General features: G+C 42.6%; 1 protein-coding gene and 1 non-coding gene across 4 annotated transcripts in view; one reads left to right on the top strand and one right to left on the bottom strand.

Moving 5' to 3' along the window:
* Positions 1-12,767, top strand: part of Ccdc3 (coiled-coil domain containing 3) — a 154,954-nt gene extending 142,187 nt beyond the window's left edge. The window contains exon 4 of one of the 3 annotated variants that reach the window (XM_029553761.1): positions 12,630-12,767. In XM_029553761.1, coding sequence (XP_029409621.1) covers positions 12,630-12,650 — 21 coding nt within the window. In that variant the 3' untranslated portion in view covers positions 12,651-12,767. Of the gene's footprint in view, positions 1-3,642; positions 4,253-5,664; positions 6,514-12,629 lie in introns of those variants that run through there. The other 2 variants (XM_008848532.3, XM_029553760.1) reach the window with 2 other exon arrangements.
* Positions 12,768-19,982: 7,215 nt separating this feature from the next.
* Positions 19,983-20,183, bottom strand: LOC115066864. Its single transcript, XR_003846307.1, has one exon. It is a non-coding gene; the product is annotated as a small nucleolar RNA SNORA73 family (small nucleolar RNA).
* Positions 20,184-24,964: the final 4,781 nt, after the last annotated feature.

Raw genomic sequence — 24,964 nt, 5'->3', positions numbered from 1 at the left:
CTTCCTTCCTTCCTTCCTTCCTTCCTTCCTTCCTTCCTTCCTTCCCTCCTTCCTTTCCTTTGCTGGCCAGAGACCCCAGAAGTACCCCTTCATCTTCATATCACAACTTATGGCCCACTAGTGGCAAGCCATAGAAGGGGAAGTGAGGAAACTAGGACAGGCTTTCAGCTCAGGGAGAATACAAAAGCATGGGAGGGCTCTCCTGATGACCTAACTCCCATTGTATGGAACCTAGTGCTATTTTGGAAAAACATCTTGTATTGCCTGTGGTTAGACATTTTTCAGCCATATATGTCATTGGTCACTTTTCCCCTTTTATTCTGGTAGATTGGATTACCCACCTTTATTTCTAACTTGGTGGTGGTAAAACAGAAACTTATGACCTCCAAGGCAGAACACATAAGAAAGTAACAACATATTTCACAAAGAACTGTTGTGGACCTCTGTGGAAAAGGCTTTGAGCTCATTTTAACCCTTTTTGGTGTTAGCCACAAGGTACCAGTGGGTTATACATGTCATTTTGTGACTCACATGATCAAGTACTGGTAAGGCTTTGGGCTGGGGGAGGTGTCAAATCCATTTTCTTCAAACCTTGAGCTGGGAGTATGTAGCCCCTCTCTTGTTGGCTTTTCCTTCTGAAAAAAAAACTGTGATTGATACATCCAGATAGTCCCAGCACTTTATCACACTAACTGTTTAGTTCAGGAGAGAGGGGCTTTTCATCTCCCTAAGAACAGCATGACCCTTCCAACATCTCTCCACTCACATCATTTTCCGCAACCCACACAAGTCTGACCTTTCCTGTGGAGACAGAAATTCTGCTGGGGTTCCCTCTCACCAGTAGGTTACCTCCCTGTTGGCTAACTCGCATTATCAATCAATCTTCCACAGAACTCAGAGGCTCTTAACTTCAAGAAAACAAAGTCTTCACCATTTCAGTTTCTCCCTGGAATTCTCCTTTCATCTCACCATCTTTCCTCTCAGAACCCACTGCATCTGTTATTTCTGTCTTTCAGGACATTTGGAGGCTAAACTATTGAGAAATGGAGACTTCTGGGGTATTTTTGGCTTGTTCCTTAGAAGGCAAGCTAGTGCCTCCTCTCACTCTAGCCTCCTGCATGGAATTTGGACTCAGGCTGTGTTCCCAGAACTCTCCAGTGTGTTGTATTGGAACATAAAAATAGACTTCTCCCCTGCAGGGGACAGATTCTGATTAGAATTCTTAAATTTGTTCTCAGTTTCATTTTCCATGGAAGGGATTAGATTTAAAATCAGGAAGCTGGCAAATTGCCACACCGTTTTTCAGCTTACTGGCCATGACATCTCATGAGAACAACTCAAAATGCTTAGAGAGGTCTTCTGTTTCAGGAGCTTAGCAGGAGGCTCGAGTGGATCCATCTGTCTCTGGCCCATGATCCAGCTAACATTACATAGGCCATTGTGATTAGTGATTAATGCAAATGGCACCCAGCGTCAAAATTTACCAAGTGTTTGTCTCCATACTACCAGATAATTCTGCCCCTGCTATCTTCGAATTTTATTAATTTATTTCTGATGGTGTAGGGAAGAGAATCCAGGGTCTCAGGCATACTAAGCAAGCACTCTACCAGGAAGCTACATCCCTACCCCTCTGTACTATATTTTTTGGTTCAATATATATTTATTAAATTTTTGTGAATTTAATATACAATATATCTTAATCATATTTGGACCCCCTCCCCTATCTGCACCCCCACTGCATAGCCCACCCACTGGATTTCATGAATTTTGTCATATTTGTTAAATCCTATTGAGTCAAGTTTATGTATCCAGATGTCTCTCAATCTGACTTTATCCACTGTAGCCTGGTCAGTGGAGACTATCTAAAAGGAGACCAATTCTCTCTCACCTAGCAGTGATTAGCTGCCAATAGTTCTTTGGCTGAGGTTGGGACCTCTTGCTCATTTCCCCAGCTCTATGCTGGGTTTTTAATCTGATTGAGTTTGCTTGGGTCTTGTGCATGCATGCTGACATCATTGTTGTAAGCGTGTATGAACAAGTTCCCAGAAGCATGGAAGACTGTTTCCTTATGGTCATATATCAACCACCTCTGACTCTTACAATCTTTTTGTCCCTTCTTCCACAATGGTCCCTAAGCTTTGAGTGGGTGATGCTTCATGCAGGACCACAGAGGTCAGAAGAGGGCTTCAGAGTCCCCTGGAACTGGAGTTAAGGACAGTTTGTAGCCCTCATGTGGGTGCTGGGAATCAAACCTGGGTCAATCATAGTGATAGTAAAATAGGGTCCTTGACCCTATCTAGTCATTTTCACTTACAGAACATGTTCTTGATAACTATTTTGCAACAGGTGAAGATAAAGTAATCAGAAACCTTCCAGTCTACCATTCAACTTGACTATCTCTGCCAATTTCTACCCAATTGGTCCCAAATGCTGTACTGTATCACCTTGTAGATAGTATTCTGAGCAGCTTGCCTTAGTAATTATCTGTCATAATTTGTATCCCAGTGAAAAAACCACTGATGTGTTTGTCTACATGTTTATGTGAGTTTGTTTTCAAATTTTTTTAACTATAAGATAGGACTACATGATGTCCCTTTTGTTCATTTCAGCTTTCTTGACAGTAGATGATCTTAAATACCATTTTATATTAAAACAATTGTGCATCTATTACAGAATTTAACAGGCAGCAGTTTCTATAGGGGAATTTTGGTCTTTTGATTGGCTTCTTCAACAATTCCTTAACAGGCATGTAGAAGTCGCTGTTCTCACTTGGGCTCACAAGGTGACAAAAGTGGGGTGGAAGCCTCTGCCTTTGCTTTGCATGTCTTTTTCACTATGGTTTGGACTTCTGTTGACTGTGCTCATAGGCAGGTCAATCAGTCATGTTGATATAGAAGTTAGTGACACCTAATCTAGCTCATTCCCTTTCAAGGCTGACAGCACAAAGGTTAACAGTAACTGAGGTATTTTAAAACAATTTTAACATAATCCAAGAAAAGTGTCTGCTTCTCCAGTTATTGTCATAAACCTCCAGTCATCTTGGATTCCAGGAACAGTCAAGCCCCACAGACACAATGAGATCACCCTTTAGCCAAGAGCAATTATCTCATGGGAACTTTCCTGTGCCTCCAAGCAGTAAGGCCTTCTGCAGGGTCTTACTTCTCTAGAACCAGAATTAAGATAACAATCAACCAGATTATAGTTTGACCAATACTGTTTAATTATGCATTCTTCCCACCCCTTCCCAATTCTACCCTTATTGAAACCAAAAGCTTGTATCAGTACCTTGAAGATAGACTGAAATATTTAGTTTCTGTTTTCCCACAATGACCATTTTGATCGTTCCTGCATTTTCTTCATTACTTTTCTTTGCTTTCTTTGGGTTGAGTGGCTGGACCTGATGTGTTGGAAGCCCTGAAGTTGGACCTCTAGCCTCTAGGGTTCTGGTAACAATGCCTTCAGACTTCCAAGCCAATGGGATGGCCACCACTTCCCTATGTCTTTAGGGCTATTTCCAACAGAAAGGGAATTCAATGTTTAAAATTTTTTAATTATTAGCATCATTTCAGTTAAAGTATGAATCTGAAAACACTGGATAAAGCTAGATGTTAATATCATTTTGTTTTGCTTTGTTTGAGACAGGGTCTCCCTATAGTCCCAGCTAGTTTGGAACTTGCTCTATAGACGACACTGGCTTCCTTCTCACAGATATTTACCTCCTGAGTTCTGGAATTAAAAGCAAGTGCCGCCACACCTAATTTGATGCTAGTATCTTCATGTAAACCTGACGTGTGGAAACTTGACTGGAAAATATTGATTTCACATGGGGAGGAGGTGAAGCGTGGATGCAAAGGAGGTCTCTGCTTGAATGATTTGACATTTGTTTCCAGAACTAACAATTGGGATATCAAAGGATCTAAACAGGATATACAGAACTTTGTTATTTTTCCACTGGTTCTTGAGAGCAGTGATTTATTTTGAGTTGCCAATGAGACAGGAAGGATGGAAGAGACTCAAGTATGGAAAGCTATTTTATGGCAGATGATAATTAAAACACTGAAATAAGTCCAGAGCTGATGTGAGAGGATCTACATTCCAGGGGCATGAGAGCCCCACATTGTGGATGGCCTTCTCCAAGTTCTTATTCTTACTTTTCTGTGTCAGTGTGTTCCCCAGGGGTTCTGGTTCCTTCAAGGGGCAGGGACTGCTTGGTAGAATTGACTGTGGAGAGTTAGCCGCGAAAGGCCATCTTGGGACAGGAGCGGCACAGCAGCCGGGCATACTCAAGGACAGAATGGCCTGGCACTTATGGACCTGGGGTGAGACCACTGGCCCCTGAGGCATGGGTGAAAGCTAGCAGTGACTATGGGTGTGCTGTGAGAGTGGTTTGGATTGGCGGGCTCTGAGCCGCCGTGCAGAGCTGGGAGGCCCAGAGCTGAGTGGCGTGGAGCTAGGCACTGGGTATTCATTTCATTGTAAGTTACCCCCCACACACAATAATAATAAATGTACATAAAGATATGTTATATGGTTTGCCTGATAGCACAAGAGACCCAGAGAGAACTCTGGAGAAACACTAGTCCAGCAATCACGTAGCAATGTAACTCATTCCTTCTCTTAGCCTTAGGCTTTCATGCCCAATTCTTTATGAAGCTGTTGGGCACAGTTTGATTCACACTGGTTGTGCAATAAATAACATTTACCAGATAACACCCATGTCTTCAATGGTAGTTCCACCCAAGATATCATCGGGACAACTGTCACCACACTTCCGGGAATTAGAGGAGAAAGAGCTGTTCATTTTCCTTCAGGTCTATCTCCAAGCTGTTTTGGAAGTCTCCTTTTTGTTCTTGTGTCAAGAGCACTTCAAAATATAAGGCTAGCATTGCTTAGTGGTATGCAACTTGTGGCTGGCTGACATTTCTACTAAGTAATTCTAATACAGTTGTGGTATACCATGATGTAAAGATGTGTTGAAATCAAGTATTGTTGGTGCACACTTAGATTTGATTTACAAGCAACAGGAGAGTCATTTCAGAACCATTTTTATCTGGAGGGAGGCTTTGTCAGAATTATTTGTGGAGTTCTTTAAAAACAAAAAAAAATATGTCCCAAACTAGCACTTTATCTCAAATTTCTCAATCAGAATTTCTTGAAGTGTAAAATAGGCAATTTTGTTGTGAAAAGGCTGAGTCTGATATATAGCCCCTGATTGAGAGGTATGTTAAATAGTGATGCCAAAATATAGAAACTGGGGTCAACAGGCTTCTTCTTTATCCCTCCAGCAACAAAATATTCCACCAAGCCTTATGTTAGACCCTGAGGAATAGAATTCCTCCCTTCTAGAAACTTGAACAATCTAGAACTCAGACAAGGAACACAGGAACAGAAAGTTTCCAGCATATGGGGACATGTCCTATAGATCTCTGTTGTCCTCCAGAACAGAATTGGCTACTCATTTACAGGGTAGAATTCTCAGATGACACTCCTTGAGGTGATGGGGACATAGTGGAATCAACAGTGAGAGATCAGTCACTCTACTATCAGAAATGGGTATGCTCACCCCATAGTTCACAGAGAATTTTCTTATTTTCATAGCCAGAGATAGAAGAAGAGCAGCCCCCATATCACACACTAAAAAATCTTAATCTCTTCTGCACACAGACTTTGATGGAGGACAGAGCCTGGACAAAGAATCAATGGTCTCCTGTTAGATCTACTCAGTAATAATGCAGATCCACTGAGATACCCTTGAGGAACTTGGAATTCACATCCTACCCAGTTTAGATTCTCCTTTCCTTAGGCAGGATATGGGCACAAGTTTGAGGTGAGCAAGAAGTGACTATCTCCCTCCTTTGTAGGATGTAGTAGCTTTATGCTTGCCCAAAATCCTCTTCCTTTGAAAATCATCCACACTCATGTCTATTATAATGCTGATTACTGCATGTGATTTAGGTAAGGAGGGAACACATGGGCATGTGTTACAAGTGGGACCAGAGAACAGTCTGCCCTTTGCATCCATAGAATCAAACACAATGGGTTGAAAATATTTTTAAAATTGTACTGTTTTATCGATATTCCTTAAACAATACAGTGTAACTATTTGTATAGCATTAACATTGTATGAGGTATTATAAACTAGAGATGACTTAAAGTATGAAGAAAGATGTACATGGATTATATGCAAATATTAAGGACCTTAAATATCTCCAAGGACTTAAGTATCTACTATTTTGGTAGTCATGGGGGTCCTGGAACCAGTTTTCTAGGATATCGGGGATGACTATACTCAATACCTTTGGTTCAGCGGTTCTATTGGGGTGATAAGCTGTTAGGACTTGTAAAGCTTTCTTTCATTATATTTGTAAAGACCGTAATGGAGAAATGAAGAATTAAGAGATGGTGATAGACCACTAGATACATGTGATATCTGATAAATTTCATTTTCCCCCTTTGACCTGTATTTTTGTCATTTGTAACAAAAATGTACTCTGATTAATGGATCTATTATCATCAAGTGTTAAGTAAAAATTAAATAAAAATTGAATAACAAAAATTCAAATTCATATATGTAGTGTCTTTAGCAATAGAGTTGTATCGTGAAGTTCTTGTGGGTAACCAAGACCACAGGCATGGCCAGTAGAGTTTGAAGGTCTATGGGACCCCTGGTCAATAGTTTCAAGAGAGGGAATTCATTCCTGGCACTGGGCTTTTACTTTGTAAGTCTATGGTGTCTATAAAGGCAATGTCCCCCTGTTATAGGGTATTCTAGTTTGTTTCTTCATTGCTGTGACGAAACATTCTGACCACTACCAATTTTGGGAAGAAAGGGTTTATTTATCTTACATCTCCCGGGTTCATCAGGGAGCCCAAGGTAGGAACTCAGGGTAGGAACCTGGAGGCAGGAGCTAGAGCACAAGCCATGGAGGAACACTGCTTACTGGCTTGCTCCCCTGGTCCATGCTCAACCTGCTTTCTTATGCAACATAAGCCCACCTGCCCAGGGATGGCACTACCCACAGTGGGCTGGGCCCTGCTGCCTCACTCAACAATCAGAAAGATGCCCTGTGGACATGGCCATAGGCCAGTCCAATGAAGGAAATTCCCCAATTAAGGTTCCCTCAACCAAGGTGTGTCAAGTTGTCACCTGAATTCCCTCTGGGTCTCCTGCGCTATCAGACAAACCATATAATATATTTTATGTACATTTATTAACTTACAAAGGAATGAGAACCCAGTGCCTAGCCCCCACACTTCCCACAGCGTGGCTCAGAGCCGTCCATATCAGACTATGTGACGAGTACCATAACCCCTGCTAGCATTTGCTCATGCCTCAGGGGCCAGCGATCTCGCCCCAGGTCCACAGGAGTCAGTCCATTCCATCCTTGAGCTGCTGTGGCTGGCTGCTTGTTCCCCACACCATGCGGTGCTTCTGTCCTAGGATGTCTCCCAGCAGTCCCTTTGTAGTCCACGGTCTGCATCAGGCCCCGCCCACTGGAGGAACTAGCCAACCAGGAGATACAAGTTGACACCAAAGCTATCCAGCACATAGGGTAACTCCTTTTAATCTCTTTATAGTGTATATCTACATACTTTATGTGCACTACATGTATGCAGTGCCCCAAAGAGGCCAGAAGAGGGCGTTGGATCCCCTGGAGCTGGAGTTGCCCTTAAGTTCCTTCAGCAAAACTGAAGGAATTAAAAGAATAAGTCTTCCTCAACTGAGCAGCTACAGGAACAAGCAAATCGTATTCCAGCAGGAAATCAGCCAAGAAGCAGGCTCAGCTGACTATTGGGTCACCTTGCTGGCTCCCTGCGGGCCTCAATCTCAGGCTTGTTTTTATATGAATGTGTGGCTGGCAGGTGTTTTGACCACAGGGAAGCAGACACAGAAGCTGTTTAGGCCCTTCATGATAGGGGCCAGAATAAACATAGCTGCTGGCAGAGAGACTGTGAGTGTCCTGCCTGCAGCTCAGTTCAACCCATGTTAAGATAGCACCAATTGAATCCCCACAAGGAAGCTTAGGAGGAGGCAGTGACTGAGCATATACATTAGATGAATTTTTAGGAATCACAAGCTGCTTGTCTTTCCTGATCTCAACCGACACAGACAGCCCATTTTCCAGCTCTGTTGGTTCTGTCACAACTACTAGATCCTGGTCTTGATTTAGTGATTTTCATTTTTATAATTATTTTCATTAGAACAGACCCTTCTCACAATCCCAGAGTCACCACCAAGGTTCTGGAGCAGTTTCTCATCCAGCCCATCTACCTGCACATCTGCAGCAGCACATCCTCCATTTCGAGGGTGGCGGACTTGCGACTCCTTGATTAGGTCTCTTGACATTTCTGACCTTCCTCTAGGATCCCAGAATGTATCAAATGCAAACACTTGGCTGGCTGAAAGGAAACACCTGGAGCTGTCTGTGATTAAACTTGGCTCTCTGCTCTTTGAAGGTATCATGAAGACTGCTGACAGGCTAGGCATGTCTCAATCTGAAGGCTGGGGATTGTCTGTCCTGGGGATGAGTGGGCCTCACTAGTGCAGAGGCAAGCTGGTGGAACCTGTTCCCAGGAGTGCTAAGTGGTCTCCAGCCACTTCCCAGAAGCCCCCGTAGCTCTTAAAAGCTAGGCTTGGATATTCTGCTCTGAACTAATATAATTTCAAGTGTAAAAAGCCTATAATGAGGGGCCAGTGAGATGTCTTAGCAGGTAAAGGCACTTGTTGCTAAAACTTATCACTTGAGTTTGATTCCCCAGAACTATCACATGATGGAAAGAGAAAATCGATGCAAATTGTCGTCTGATCTTCACACTGTGGCATAACATGTGCCCTCATAAATAAGTGTAATTTTAAAAAAACTTTAACTTAAATGAACAGCCAGAGGAAGAAGAGAACTTGGACAGGGCATAGACTTGAGCTGAGACAAATAGTGCACCGATGCCTAGGTTTTGGGAAGAATTTGCCATATGTGAATGACATCCAGAGGCAGAATCAAGTATATTCATCTGGGGTCTGGGGGCTGACCAGCTGAGGGTCATTACTGCTGTTCTTTCACTGACCCAGTAATTTACTATTCATCAATTCTTCCAACAGTTTACTTAGTCCTGACCTGTACACTTAGGATGCAATGTTGGTGAGCCAAATAGTCTTGTCCTTGCTCCAATGTCCCTTCTAGCCACTCTTTACTGCTCAGACTTGCAACAGAGGAACTGAGGGTAAGAGAAAGCAAGAGAAAGTCGCTGTTCATCCTAAATGGATGATTATCCTAGTAGTTTCCTAAAACAATTCCTTAGTACGCTCTAAGTGTGACTCTAAGAGAGGAGGTTTCGAAGAACATCATGAGCTAATCTGCAGCCACTTTAGGGAACTTTTCACAAACTATCTTTTCCCCAGGGGTGGGGAACAGGATTGCACACATTTATTTGACAGGTATTGGGGCACCTTCCTCTGCTTTAACCAGACTTACCATCTGTAGCTTCTTTGGCCCACAGCTTGTTCTGATATTATACAGGGCATTTCGCACTTGCAGAGAGTAGGTTGGTCTTTTATCTCACATATGTGCACGTATGCACATGTGTAAGATTTCAGAACTTGTCAGCTACTTTCTTCACATCTGTGGTATGGACCAAGGATCACCATGGATTCAAAGAGGGAAGACTTCCTCAGACTAGGTGACAGGGAAGAGCCACAGGCATCCTGAGATAAAGCAATGGCCACTGCCTTATGGCCCTTGGATCTTACATTCTGCACAGAATGTGGTTGGAACAAATCCTACCCAGCACTCCTGATCTGCTTGTTCCTGCTAGAGCTACAAAAAGCCGGGCCACAGACATTACTTCCCCTCTATGAAGAGCTCAGTGGAAGAGTGTGTGCTAACAGGCACAGGAACCTGCTTCATTCTGCTATGTCTGCTTTTAGCTCTCACTTGAACCAGTCTCAGGAGCACTTCTGTAGAGCACCTGGTCTCAGCTGGAGTTTCCTCCTGCCAACAGGGGGTATTGTGGAGCCCAGGAACAATGCTCCTTTGTTTGACTAGTCTGAGCTCTAACTGCCCCCAAGAGAGCATGGAAATTGAAAGACACCCTGTCATTTAGCTGGGCAGCCAAGTTCCTGACAATCAGTTACAACTCATAGCTCCTGTGCTGTATTTGTAGCATGCCATTACAGCCACTACCTAGATTACACACCTGTGGCTGTGTTAGCAAACTGCCACAGGTTCAAGAAAGGTTTGGGGCTGAGAGATGATTCAGTGACTAAGAGCTCTTGTAGACGACCTGGGATTGGATCCCAACATTCACATGGTAGCGCACAGCCACGTGTAACTTCAGTTCCAGAGGATCCAACGCCCTCTTCTGGCCTCTTTAGGGCACTGCATACATGTGATACACATAAACACATGCAGACAAATGCACATACATACATATAAATAAATAAATAAATAAATAAATAAAATAAAATTTTCTTTAAAAAAGACTGGAATTCCTGTGGAAGAAGTGAATAAGCTGGGTGTACAGTCTTAGAATAGCAGCTTCTCTGACTCCTGGAACCTTGCTAGAAATGCAGAACCTCAGGCTCCACTCCAGACTAGTGAATCAATCTGCATTTGAACAAGATGCCCACATGACCTGTTCACTTTGGGAAGCACTGCAGGAGGGGAGGTCCTAGGGCCTCAGTCACACTACAGATAACCTTATGTGGCTAAGAATTTTATCTCCATCTCTCTGCATTTTATCTTTTGCCCTACAAGATCACAAGCATTAATCAGCATGCAAACTAGAATTACAAAAAGGACTTAACAATTTCACAGTGCCTGCTTCACCATAAAGCCCTTTAGCATTTGCCCCCCATGTATTAGGTTTAGATTTTCAATATAATGTGTCTGAGTTTTCATTCCTAAGTACTTTCCCTGACACTAGAAAATTCTGGTCAAGGGTCTTGGTTATTACGGTCTAGGGCCGCAGACAGGTTCCAGAGATCATCTAATTCCTAAATACTCTAAGCTTTGCTTTTAGATTGATTAAATATGTATCTTACATATATTACTATTAATCAGTTACAAAGACATAGATAATACTTTTTTGAGACAAGTTTTCAGCATGTAGATCAGGCTGGCTTCAAACTCTTGATTCTTCTGCCTAAGCTTCCCAAGTATGGGAATTGATTACAGGTGTTCACCACTACATTGCATAGTTGCCACTTTGGTTAATAAAGTACAAAATCATTTGAGAAGCTTTTTGCCATGTCCTTTCTTGATCAGTTCTCTAGTATGGAACTCCAAGCTCTCTGGAGTGTCTTACCCAAGAGAAAGCCGTTAGTCTATATAATAGACTCTATGGTTTCTATTTCACTGTGAGTTTTCAAAATGTCTCTATGTGGAGTTTAAAATATACACATTAGACTTGACATTCACTTATTTAGAAAAAGGTTTTTTGAGGGGGGAATTGTTCATATGTGGATTGGAGTATAGTCATATGCTCATGTTGTTACAAGAGAAATTGGAGTGCCCTCCTGGGTTTCTTAGTCTCATAAATATGAATTTAAGAATGGGCTCAAATAGAAGCTTGAGGACAATTTTAGTAGAGTTTAAAACAAAGAGAAAAAAAAAAAAAACACCTCAGGTAGGCAGGCGGTAAAACTCGGCAACTGTCTAGAGGAGAATAATGAAAGAAAGAAGGGAAAAAGCCATGTCATTTAAGCCTGCGTGGAGGTCAGACACATAGCAGACTAACACCCATGTGGTGGGGAGGGGGGCTTTAGAGAAAGAGTAAGGAAGCCTAACATGTTGGGAAAGCCCATAGAGTTAGAAAAGAGATATAAAGGTTTATCCAAGAACGTTTGGTTTTTTTGCCCAAGCTTTATCTATATAGCACATGGTAATTAAAAGTACCAGACTGGTGGAACTAACTAACCTTCTTGGATGTTTAACAGCCATACTTTGAGGCCTATACTAATGTGGTCAGAGGGACTTAAAGGACACTATTTTGCTCCTTGCCATCCAAGGTCTACTAACTTCTAGGGGACTATGGTGCATCTCTCAAAATGTCCTATAACTGTGGTGAGTCACCTGTCCTCTTGTTCAGGGAGGACATGGAGACCCCACCAGATGGACTTGAACCAGTGTCCAGTCTACAAAGAGGAGGGTCAACTTAGAGGAAACATTTCCTCCCTGCTTCCAAGTGAAGCCAGCCACAGTCAAGCAGGACCTTTGACTTATCTTCACATAGATGGAACTGGTAAAAGAAAGGAGCCAGGGGCTCCTCCCAAGCCCATGTGACCCCTGAGGAACAGATCCTCAAACGACCTTACGAGTAAAAATAAATTGGTTAATCTGGGCCAACTGTATGGTCTTAAACACCCAAAAAGAAAGTATAACCACAGATTAAAGTGATTAGTATATTTAAGAGTTCAAGGGATTACACTTCCCAGACATTAGGCTTAAGTCTATATAAAAAGCTATTTAGACAATTATTTCTCATTGATTATTTTGTTCCTAACCAGAAAGTGCTGCTCAGATGTAAGACCTCAAATCTTGGTCTGCAATACTGTAGTGCCCACCTGTAGCTAAAGGAGACAACCTACTATTGTTCTAAAATGATGGCTAAATTTGTTTTCTCCCCCTATCTAGGAGCCTTTGAGAGGGAACTGACACTAATTCTAGCCACTCCAGCAGCTATCAAAGTGCCTAAAAACAAATACTGAGTCTATCACTATCAAGTCCAGCTTTAGCAAACAAAAGAAAAATGAAGAGGAACCCAATAGAGGAATGCTTTTGGAAGATTTTGTCAAGAAATTCCAGTGGACTCTGATATGAACATTTGAAATTTGCTCTGTTCTGACTTTTTTTTCTAGCTCCCTGTCTAGAACTTGTAATGCTAACTACTCTTGCCTTTACTTCTCCTTCATGTCTCCCAGGCACCAGTCAAGGACTTTCTTTTTACCCTACAGATAAGAGTTATACAATTTGGGAGTCTTTTAAATAGACCCACTGGACGGGTACCCCAATTGCCTCACCCTGTGTCCCTGTTCAACATGGAAGAAGCCAGAGCGGTCTGTGTCATAATTCCCTATTGGCAATTTGGGTGACCTCTTCAGAGGATGGTATAAGAATAGGAGGTAGGAATTGGTTAAGGAGTTAGGATACAAAGACCCCAAAGAAAAGTAGCCAGTTCCTTGGCTAAAAGTCAAAATGTCCTTGGGCCTCTTAGCAACATACTCTGTTCCAAAGGCCAAAAATGTCAAAAGTATTTGGGAGCTTTTATCTAACTCCTAAAAGATTTTAGGGTTATCTCTTCAGAGGGCAGAATGTTAGAGTAGCAAAAAGTCCCATAAAAAAAGAAAGAAAGAGTACATGAAGTTGTCAGAAAAAAGTGATGGGGAGATACAGGAGGAGTTGGAGGGGAGGGAGTGGGCATAGATTTGATCAAAACACTATATATGAATGTATGAAATTCTCAATAAAATTTTAAAAAAGGAAATTACCAGGAGAAAAAGAATGCATAATTTGGAAAGAGCAAACACAAATTAACCAGTTGCTTGTGAGGTCCATGGCAGACTTCCCTACTCTTTTGACTTCTCTAAGCTGCCCTTACTGACGTTCGTACCAATGTATTTGAAGTCTATTGATCTACACTTTTCTTTGTTGTTACTTTATAATCTTCATGAAACTGTGTTAAGTTGGAACATGATATTTGGGATAAACTAAAGCTGTGATCCCAGGCCATGATCATTCATATTTGACTCCAGAATAAACTATCTCTTATTTTAAAAAAAAGAAAGCATAAAGATGAAGTAATAAAAAGAAAAATAACAAGAAAAATGTGAACAATAGAAGAAGAAATTATACTTTTCTGAATAATTTAGGAAAGTGAGCACACCTACAAAAATCCACGGCTCTGACTTGGTAAGCTACTGTGTCAGGAGTGGGGATTCTGGAAAAGACATTATCTCATCAAAGGACTAATTATTCTGCTCAGCTCTTCAGCATGACTTAAGGTAAACCTGCCTTCCAGGGTGGTCAGGTGACTGACATGGTACAACTGGAATGTTAGCTCTCTATCCAGGCCAGAGATGCTATTCTCTTGACCACAAGAAGTTTTTCCTTAATGGACCTTGATTGCTACTCTAATAATGTAATAAAACTTTAGAGATCCTCCGTGAGCAGGACAAAAACAAAGGGAGCATCTGTATTGCTCCTGCTTTGGGTCTTCTAAGTCCCCAATTTGCATTAGGTTGCAGCCTTAATTTTAAGCACTCTCAACAATGTGCTTCCATTTAGGTCTGTATATTTTGACACTATAACTTTTTCATTTAGAATCATACTTTCAAGTTGCTCTATAACAAACTTTTTAAATTAAGATTTAAGAACATAGAGTTCACAAATCACACACAGATAAAAATTTGGTTCTGTGGCAAAGTTCCTTTTATCTTGATCTTGCCCTTTGAATTCACTTTCTTTGTGTGTGTTTTATATGCTTATCAGCACAGCACTACACATCTGTAACTTGCAAATATTATACTTCATATATTAGTAACATGCTCAAAAATATTTTTATCATCAGGATGCGATCAAAACTGTTTAGAGACTACTGAGCTAGATTAATAATCTCTTTCTGTCTTTTGTCAACAAATGGACCTGAAAATTCCTGTTTCTGCCATTATTTAAAACCAGTGTCATGCTACCAACATTCTCTGAGACTGAGTCATCTTTGTTAATGTTCACATTTGAGCTTGTTAATTTAGCACAGACTTGGAAAGAAGCAGCAGGAAATGTGCACTTCGCAATGACTCCAACAGTTTTACCTCCTGCTTTTCCCTGGTCTGGGCTGAAATCCAAATTTGAAAAAAAAAAAAAAAACACTGAAATTTGCAGATTCAACTATGAAATGTTTTTATATTACTTAGGATGCTAACAGAACACACTGGAGTTGGCGATAGCTTTTTTTCCCAGGCAAAGAGCAACACCCCTAAGGGGTGCTGGAACCCATGGCCATTTTATGAAGGCACTTGGGTTATGTCTGAGTGCTAGAGAGTTTTAAAGAACCCAAGCTACCTCAGATGCCTTCTTGTCAAGCCCATCATTGCATAAATGGGAAACAGAAGGACAAAGATTGGAATGAATCATCCAAGACCACGTAGCTTATTAGTGGTACATCAGAGACCATAACTATGGATTTCCTTGGCCTCCAACATTCTCCCTCAGTGACTGAGGTAGACAAAGGCATCATGAGAAAAATGGAGCCTTTGGCTAATGATGAGAAAGGACTAGATAATGTCTGGCACAAAATGATCCCAGACAGTGTTTAAACAGAAATCTCCAGTGCACATTGATTTAGGGCTTCTGTGTGGGATCCAATATGAAAGCCTGATGGGATCACCAGTCTGGAGAAAATTGCTTCATACAGCCATGTCTCTGGAAAGAAGGAAGCTCACTTGATATTTCCCCAAGCTAGAATCTTTCTACTGGATGGTGGGTTTGGAACTCTAGCTCTGACAAATGCTGAAGGGCTGAAAGTTCTGAAATGAAAAGGGTAGGGTAGAATGGAAACTCAAAGAAGAGGTTTGTGTGTAGACACATGCCCGTCACTGCTGAATCCCCAGAACCCAGAGTGGCGCTATCATACAGTTGCAAACACCTTCACCTGAGAAGGTAGAGGGGCCAAAGAGAGAACACCAAGTTTCTCATGCTGGGTTTTTGGGTGACCAGAGAGTTGAGCTGATAGTCCAACCAAGAGAGGAGATGAAAGGAAGTATCTGAGAAGTATCCTAGTCAGCCGCCTCCTTTCAGGGCTTTGAGCTGCTCGTGGGCTGCATCGAAGCTACTCAGGAGGCCTCAGGGAAAACTTTCTTTTCTCTCAGTTTTCCTTCTAGGCTATGCGATTAGCTGGATTTCTATTGCCACATCTGAATTTGTTGGGTAGGGGTGGTAACACTGCACTGACCTCTGTGGAGAATGGCCTCTAGGCCAAACTCTGGTCCTTAACATGTCACTTCCCTCTGAGACTCAGCTTCCTCATGCAGACATAATGGTTTGTTCCAGCCCTACTTAGTCCATGAAACTGGTGTGATGACTGATTCATGGTAATGTGCTTTGGATGCTGTAAACCCTCTGCATATGCATTTCAAAGGGCAGGCTCATCTCTTCTCAGTCCAGACTAATATTTTATCCTTGGGTTGGTCCCACTTTTTATTAGGCAGGGATCCGGGCTAACTGACCCAGGTGGCTTGTGCATGTGGGTTTAAGTTTTCCTTTTGAGATGGTGTCTCATGTATACCGGGAAGGTCTTGAACTTGCTATGTAGCTGAGAATGACCTTGAACTTATCGTTCTGCCTCTACTTCCCAGGTGCATGTACCAGCAATCACCACATCTGGTTTATATGGTTGTCCTGTTTAATTTCAGCTGTCAACTTGACACACTTGGGAAGAAGGAACCCCAGCTAAGGAATGATCTCTATCAGATTGGCATTTTCTTATTTGCTGGCTGATGTGGGTGGGCCCAGCCCACTGCGGGAGGTGCCATTTCTGGGTATGTGGGCCTGAGCTCCGTAAGAGAAGTAGCTGAACAATTCAGAGGAGCAAGCCAGTAAGCAGTGTTCCTTGTGGTCTATGCTTCAGTTCCTGCCCTCAGGTTCCTGCTTTGATCTCCTGCCATGAGCTCTGCCCTGGTTTCCCTCGATTGGTGGACTGTAATGTGAACGTGAAAGAACCCTTTCTTCTCTAAGTTGGTTTTGGTCAGTGTTTTATCACAGCAACAGGAAAACCTTCCTTTGGAAGAGTTTAACTGCTGAGCCATCTCTCCAGCCCCAATACTTTTTTTTTTAACCCAGCAGTGTGCTCATTACTGTCTACATCTTTTGAGTCTAGAACAAATCCATCTTCCAAAAATTCTCTTAAGAAATAGACCTAAACAACAAAAGACATATGAGCTAGATATCTAGTAAAGACTTGTATCCTTTCTGGGGGTCCCCATGAAAGCCTAGACTATGTGAATACAGAGCATTTGGTTGGTGATAGGGAATAGTTAACAGTGGTGATGTGCCAAAGCCTTAACTAATGTGATCATGCCATCTGAGACTCAATCATTTTCAATGGCTCCAAGTTACCTACTAAATAAAGTAGTGTTTGGGATTCAATGATTTCATAAAAGAACGAGAGCCAATCCAGCAGAAGAGCATTTGGGAGCAGGGTGAGCTGAGTGTGAAACTCCTCTCACACAAATGGCTAACCCTGGGGGTATCACCAGTCCATTTTCAATACATTCAGATAATCAGAGTTCTGTGCCTTGCAAAGTCTGAAGGTGAAGTGTGATACTAGACAGAATATACTTAGCACAGCCAATGGTCAGTATATGATGTGAGTCCTAGTTATTGTGTATGACAGTGAGCCTCCTCTGGTCTACCTCTCTCCTTCCTGATAGTTTGCTCACATCCCATCCTGCCACCCGACAAAATACTTGCAAGTGTCTGTCTGCAGCGTGTGTTCCCAGTCTCCCTGCTCTTGTCCCAGTGCTGCTACAGAGTTTTTCCTGTCCAAACTGTCCATTCCTCCCTGGCTGAATTCCAAGGCTCTCTTTCATGCAGTTTTTTAGGGTAGGAGTCAGACTTACTTTGGCTTTCTTGGTGTGAAAGTATCATAAGAATTTTCTCCCGGGGATGGGGGAGAGGAATGACTAAACAATGCCTACCTACTCCTTCTAAGGTCCCAGTAACAACTCAAAAGTTCACTTCTATCAAAGTTCACCATGGGAAACCAATGACTTCATTGGTTTCAGAGTGTGAGTGAGGGGTTGCCTGCAGAAGTGTGGATGATTCCCAAAGCAGTTATATTGAAGTCTTCACCTAGCATGGATGATGGCTCACCCGTGGCTATTTAAATGGAACCCCTCTCAATTAACTTCCGACAGCCTATATACTCTGGCCCTTCCCAAGGCCATGTGCAATTAGGGCAAAATTGCACACAACTGGCTGGGATGAATGGCTGGAAACTCAGATGAGGGTCTAATGACCCTTCGTTCCCCTTCCTTCTCTGAGGGAATGCCAAAAGTTAACAAGTCCAGCTGTGACAGTCTTTTGCCAGCAGACACAGATGGTCTTATGAAGATGGCAGTTGTTTTAAAAAGCTCAGAGGACAGTGCTGTAGAAGAGAATGAAAATCCTTGTATAGTAGGCGCTCAAAAATGTTGACTTCGTGCATGTACAAATGAATGAAAGCTTGTGACAGGATTTACTCACAAAGCATTGAGGGAACTGTAAGGAGGAAATAGGTCAGGGAGAATTTCAGGCTCTGGGGGCACCTAGGTTTTATTCCCCAGCTGACAAAAGGTCTGAATGAAAGGCTAGTCTCCTTGGGTTTCCTGTCAGTGAAGTGAGACAATTTCTGAGCAGTGTGACGCCTAATGAGATCTTTTGGGTGCTACCAACCCCTTGGTAATAGCTTTGTGCACACTTCGACTCTCATACCCTCAACCAAAGACGTCAGGGGACGGCCAGTCACCCCACCACCCCATCAGCCCCAGCCTAGGCTGGATTCTGGGCTACCTGCCCCAAGTGTTCTCCAGCCTTGCAGATCTGGCAAAAGCTCCTGTTGACCCACAGCTCACTCACAGCTTAATGATTCAAAGTCTGATCGGCCCACTAGGGCCAGCACCTTGTCCTAAGTCAAAGTACATAGCTTGGGATACAACAAAAAGACTAGAAATCAGCCCCCACTACCTCTTTTGGTCTGAAGACCTTGAATGGTGTTTTTCTCTCTCCCGTCTCTCTTTCATGCTGCAGTGTCCTTTTCGGGACTGCACATTATGGGAGCTCACCACGGCTTTACAACTAAGTATATGTGAACTGAAGTTCCTAAGGAAAACAAAAAAAGCTGCATCTATGACAGAGATTCTACAGGCTGACTGACTAGACTTGCTGTGATCATGGAGAGATGGAACGTTGTGGGCCCAGAGATAAGTTATCGTGAGAGCTCTCTTTAGCCCCTTTATTAGCCATTCATTGCCCACTTCTAGTTTAACTTGACATCTATCCTTGTACCTACTGGAATGCACAAACAGACCCCTCACTTCTACCAACCCAAAGGCTAAGAATGTCATTAGCCTGAGGCATTTAACAGAGATTTCTAACTTTGCTGCAACCCATTGATTTGATGTTTCCACCAATGTAATTTTTTTTCTTGTCTTTTTGAGACAGGGTCTCCCCATAGCCCCACCTGTCCTGGAACTTACTATGTAGACCAGGCTGGTCTCGAACTCACAAAGATCCGCCTGCCTCTGCCTCCCAAGTGCTGGGATTAAAGGCATGTGCCACCATGCCTGGTGCCACCAATGTATTTTTAAATGGCTTTGTTCTGTTACTATAAAAATCTCATGGAACTGTTATCAGTTGGCATTGGAATATGGCATTTGGGGTAACCTAAATTTGTGTTTCCAGGTCATGGTTACTCATATATATTTGGTTATAGAATAAACTAGCTCTCATACCCTTCAGGTATAAGCTTTTTGTGTTCACATACGTAAAGAAAATGGGGTTTGGATAGTCCTTGCTAGGTCTTTCTTAAATTAGAATTTACTGAGCAGACCAAGTATATTTATATATGAAGACCACAAAAGTCCAATTAAATGGTTCGATCTACATGCACTCTGTTTTTGGAATCTTTGTCCATGAAACAGAATATTTAGGTTATAATTATGCTCTTTGCGGGGAGCAGAGAAAGCAGGGGGGGTTTCAGCCTACAACATTTTTACCTATTTCTTAGCAGATCTTATAGGATGGACAATCCTGTAACTATTAGTTTATGTCTGGTATTTGTTTTGTATTGGTTGTTATTGTTTTGAGAGACGGTCCTGAAACTCACGATGTAGACCAAGCTGGCCTTGAACTCACTGAGATCTACATGCCTCTGCCTCCAAAGTCCTGTGACTAAAGGTATGTGTCACCACGTCCAGCCATGATTTGGTTTTGTTTTTTCTTTTTTTAATCTAGGACTGTTTCTGTATGATTTGTCTCCCCATCCATCATCCACAGGACTCGGAGAAGTGGCAGGAATATGCAGGTGCAGACTCCAAGCCCAGCTTTATCTCCAACATTGTGGAAAGGACTGTACATCATGGAGCAGAAGCCCCATGCTCCCCTGTCACTAGGACAGAGCCTGGGGAGAGTCACCTCCTGGGATAGCCACGTTGGGTTGGGATTTGCTTTTAAAGTCAGCTCCTAAACATGTCTTCATGAACAAGCTATTCATAATAGGATTGATAGGACTGACATTCATCTGAAAATTAAAAAACAAGAAATTTTGTGTGAATTTCAGTACAAGCTGAGCCTCTTTGGGGTCACAGGGAACTTGGAGATGAAGAATAGGCATTCTGGCCTGCTGATCAATGTGACTGAAACTGAGTTTGACCATGAACACTTCAACTCCAAGAGCTTAGTAAATACCAGCTTTCCATGAGTGTCAGTTGAATATTCCTGTACATTCCCTAAGCTAGATTTTCAGTGACAGTTAATGAGTCCAATCTGTAAAAGTCCTTAGACCAGTGAGATAGCTCAGTGGGTAAAAGTACTTGTCACCAAGGCTGATGACCCGAGTCCAATCCTCTTGGCCCACATGATGATAGGAGAGACCTGACTCTTGCAAGATGTCCTCTGACTTCCGTAAGTATCCTGTGGCATGTGCGCCCACACATGTGCACCCCTCCTGAAATAAATGTAATGATTTTTTAAGAATGTTTTATTTATTATTTTTACTTTATGTGTATGAGTATATTGCCTGCATATAGGCAAGTGCACCCATGTCGTGCAATGCCCGCGGACAGAAGACTGTCAGATCCCCTGGAACTGGAGTTACGGACAGTTGTTAGCTGCCATGTGGGTGCTGGGATTCAAACCTGGGTCTTCTGCAAGAACAGTCAGTGTTCTTAACTGCCGAGTCATCTCTCCAGCCCCCAAATGTAATGATTTTTTAAAAAATAGTGTAGCAAGGGGCTGGCGAATATAAAATATTAAAAAAATATTGTAGCGAAATTCTTTTGTCACAAAGTTTTCTTTAATGATATCAGCTACTCACTGAAGGTCCCACTGTACTGCTATATGTCCTCATTAGGGCCAAGGCTGAGAGAAGCAAGAATAAACTTAAGGGCTAAGCATCAGACACGCTGTGGGCTCCCAGCTATTTTCATTAAGGCTCTGCTATTTTAAAATATTAAAAAAATATTGTAGCGAAATTCTTTTGTCACAAAGTTTTCTTTAATGATATCAGCTACTCACTGAAGGTCCCACTGTACTGCTATATGTCCTCATTAGGGCCAAGGCTGAGAGAAGCAAGAATAAACTTAAGGGCTAAGCATCAGACACGCTGTGGGCTCCCAGCTATTTTCATTAAGGCTCTGCTATTTTCATGTGGTACTGGCTATGTGGGGTGACTTTAATTCTGCATTTCTATAACAACATGCTGAATTTATATTCCACACCCCCTATAAAACCACTTACTATTTGGATTAGAGTAATTTTCTGATCATCAGGTCTGATTGTGACATTATATCTGATGAGCTTGAAATGTTCATTTATCTCTCCCAACCCTTTTCCAAACCCAAAGAAGGGCACCCCCACCACCAGTCAAACAGCCAGCAGCCAGCCTTTAGTTGAGACAAGAATCTTCCTTGGGGCATTGATAACCACATCAGTCTAGGCTGACGATATGGAAGAATATGGGTGTGGATTGCTTGAGCCTGGGGCTGCCATACCAGTCCCTGCTCAGAGGGACTTCCTGAAGTTCAATGTTAGCTGTTCTGCCAAGCAGCTCATGAATACCTAATTAATGTGACTGGAGTTCCTGGGCTCCCCTCTAGCCCACTTCTGCAGTACCAAAAATGGAGGGAGCTTGCCTGTCTAACTAGCATTGAACTGGCAACCTCCCAAACCCTTCCCATTGCTTGTTGGGTAAGTGGTAGGAAATACCTTGATTTTCTTTTCTGGGGTCTCAATCCAGTTTTCTTTCTTGAAACTTAACTTTAAAGACTGGAGGTGTAGCTCAGGGGTAGAGGGCTTGCTTAACATGCTCAAGGTCCTAAGTTCCATACACAACATTGTCAATAAATGAATAAGTAAGTAAATTCCAAACTTAGAGAGACAGAGAGAGAGGGAGAACATGTTGAGAGTTGAGATGCCATATGCTATTCATGATGGAGGAAACAGACCACATACATCCAAAGGTGATTAACTGTCTTTATTGGAGGAAAACAAGAAGTCATCAACCTCATCATCATTATAATAGAAATTGATATGTATACATGATTGTCAAGGCAGAGAATCATTTGCTACATAGACCCATGAACAATTTTGCAGTGTCACAAACCTATGGGGTTAAACTTCTTGCAGTTTATTACATGCATGGAATAGATGCAGTTTCCATTCTTTGTTTCTTTGCTTTTGGACAAGCATGTTTTTTTTTTAATGGAAAAAATTGAACCAATCACAAGCCTGATAGTAGATGTGGGGGGCTAAACTTGGATTTGACGGTGGAAGCTGCTTGAAAACATGCTCACTGTGGGGGCAGAGCTGAAAGAAGGCCAATTACAACATGTGTAGCCACAGAAGTCAATTTAGAAATTGTTCCAATGGGTGTTCTGGGCAGAATGGACCTTCGGTGTCTTCTCATTTGAACATGGGATTCAGATAAATGTTCTCTGAAACATGCAACCCTGCCTTTCAAACTGAAGACTCTGCTGTAATACTGGACGGAATCTCCTGTTGCTCTGAAATGACTAAGTGCCCTGGAAGGAGGACAGACTCTGTGTCGTAGGACAAGCTGATAAGCTGATGTTTTTGTCCCTTTTTTATCTCTTTTGCAGCCTGGCTGCCAACTCTACCCCAGAGCTTTGTCCTCCAAATTGCAGGGTATTCAGGAGAACCTATAAATCCTAGTCTGTCTGAACTAAGATTTTTTTCCCATTAAGAGGCATGTTAACTACTGTGTGGGGCTTTTGAGTCTAGCGATGTCTTATTCTCGGTGACAAAAGCCCCAACCATTCCTTTCATTTTCTTTTTTCCTGTTCATAAGAAAATAAAATCACCTGTAAGTAACATAACCTGATAATCAATTATATGACAAATTCCCCCGAGACAAGAAAGATTAAAAATGGGTCTGGTGGATACAGAAGCAGCCTTAGTACAAAGAACAAATGCAATAGTTTGTCCCTTTGGCATAGAAAGATACAGACACCAAGAAGCCATTCCACGATTTGCTTTGTCCATGAGACCAGACTTGGCAGCCACATGCTGAAAGTTTGGCTTCCAAACCTTTGGGTGTATAAAAGCAGGGCCTCCCAAAGCCACAAGCTGAGTTGCTCCTGCTAGCAGTGACAGAGAAGTCCAGGCAGGGTTAAGTCCTTCCTGCTGATTGTGAAGGCTTTGGCCACTGGGTGGGGCAGAAGGTAGGCCAGGCTGTGGCCAGCATGCAGAGCAGACTTCACAGTCAGAGCTGCAGACAGACCATGATATACTGAGACCACCAAGAAGGGGCCTGGTGAATGGGGCAGAGGCTTTCTTCCTTTCTTTCTTAGACCTGCCTGCTACCCAGGATTGAAGCTTTCAAATTAACTCATTTGCTTAGAATGAGTCACCAGAATGTAAGTCCTCCTTTCAAAAATCTGTTTCTCCAGTTTTTTGTTTGTTTTTTGTTTTTAGTTTTTTAATACAAGTACAAGCACACTTGCAGCCCCAACAGAGGACCAGGTAATTCCCCCAAAGGACAGTGGCGTACATACAGATATATACATTGGTTTTTAATTTTTGGAAACAAACTGAACAGTGTTTGGTCTGGAATGTGTTTGAGGAAAAGGCAAATGTGTGGGGTGTGAGGAGATGGGGTGGGGACCTAGTACTGATTTCATAGGACATGCAAGGGGGTCATGCACCAGTTGGACCAGAGGATCCAAATATCACTTGCTGGGAGTAATTGCGCAAACCTTAGAAACCTGATCTCTGGTTATGAAGAATGGAAGGAGCTGCCCTCTCCCTGCCCTCGCCTTTCTCTCTCATGTTTCAGGGAGAACTAGCACTGAGCTTGCTCAAATCTTGTAAGGCAAGGACGCTGGCACAGTTTCCTGTCTTTGCCCTGGAGTGGTAGTTCCAGGAAGGTTTTCCGAGCAGTTCTGGCCAGAGATCTGAGTGGGCCAAAGAGTCACGGCACCCAGAGCTCTAAAATCCCAAGTCCATTTCAACTGGGATATGAGCTTTTCTTTCTGTTAAGAAAACATCAAATTCCAGTGGTCTGACCATCTTAAGTTGGTGTTCCATGAAGCATCAGCCCTCTCAAGAGTGAACCATCTAGTTCCTTCCTGTGTCCACAATGGTCTTGACAGCTCATGCTGGGCACTAAGATGCACAAATGAACAGCTTAAGTAGATAAATGGAGTCTGGGGTTCACCAGGCCTAATTCCTTTCCTAGATTTTCTAAGAGTTAAACCTTTGTCTGCTCAGTCACTGGCATCATCTTCTGCCCTAGACCTGATAACCATGTTTCCTGGATACTATACTCAGAGATGTCTGAAGAGTCTTACAAAATCAACTTGCTGTATGAGGGGAGGCTGCTCTGTTCTCAAAGTGGCGTTTTAGAAGTCACCCAAGTTCCAGGTCAAGAACAAGAAGCCATACCTTTATGTTTGAATGGTCTCTCTGTACCTTTTCTTTCCAAAGGAGATGGGAGTGAGAGCCCGATGGAGTCAGAGACAGTAAGCGGCAGTCAAAACCAGCTAGGGCCTGTTCCAAAAGACAGAGTACAGCCATGTGGTTGCTGTTTCTGTCACTGGGCAGCCTCCTTTCCCCCAGGTTTCTGTGCCATGCCATGCCCATCTATCTCCAACTTTACTCGTCCTACCCTCAACCCAATATGAGGCTCCAAACTCTAAGGCTCCCTTGGTTAAGGATATTAAGCTGCTGGCCTTGTTGGGGCTGAATGACCGTGTCCA

The sequence above is a fragment of the Nannospalax galili genome, unplaced genomic scaffold (genome assembly GCF_000622305.1).
Source record: "Nannospalax galili isolate Female #2095 unplaced genomic scaffold, S.galili_v1.0 scaffold1144, whole genome shotgun sequence".
In the NCBI taxonomy this organism is placed as follows: domain Eukaryota; kingdom Metazoa; phylum Chordata; class Mammalia; order Rodentia; family Spalacidae; genus Nannospalax; species Nannospalax galili.
Note: the sequence above shows the minus strand (reverse complement) of the source record. Positions and strands in the feature narration are given on the sequence as shown.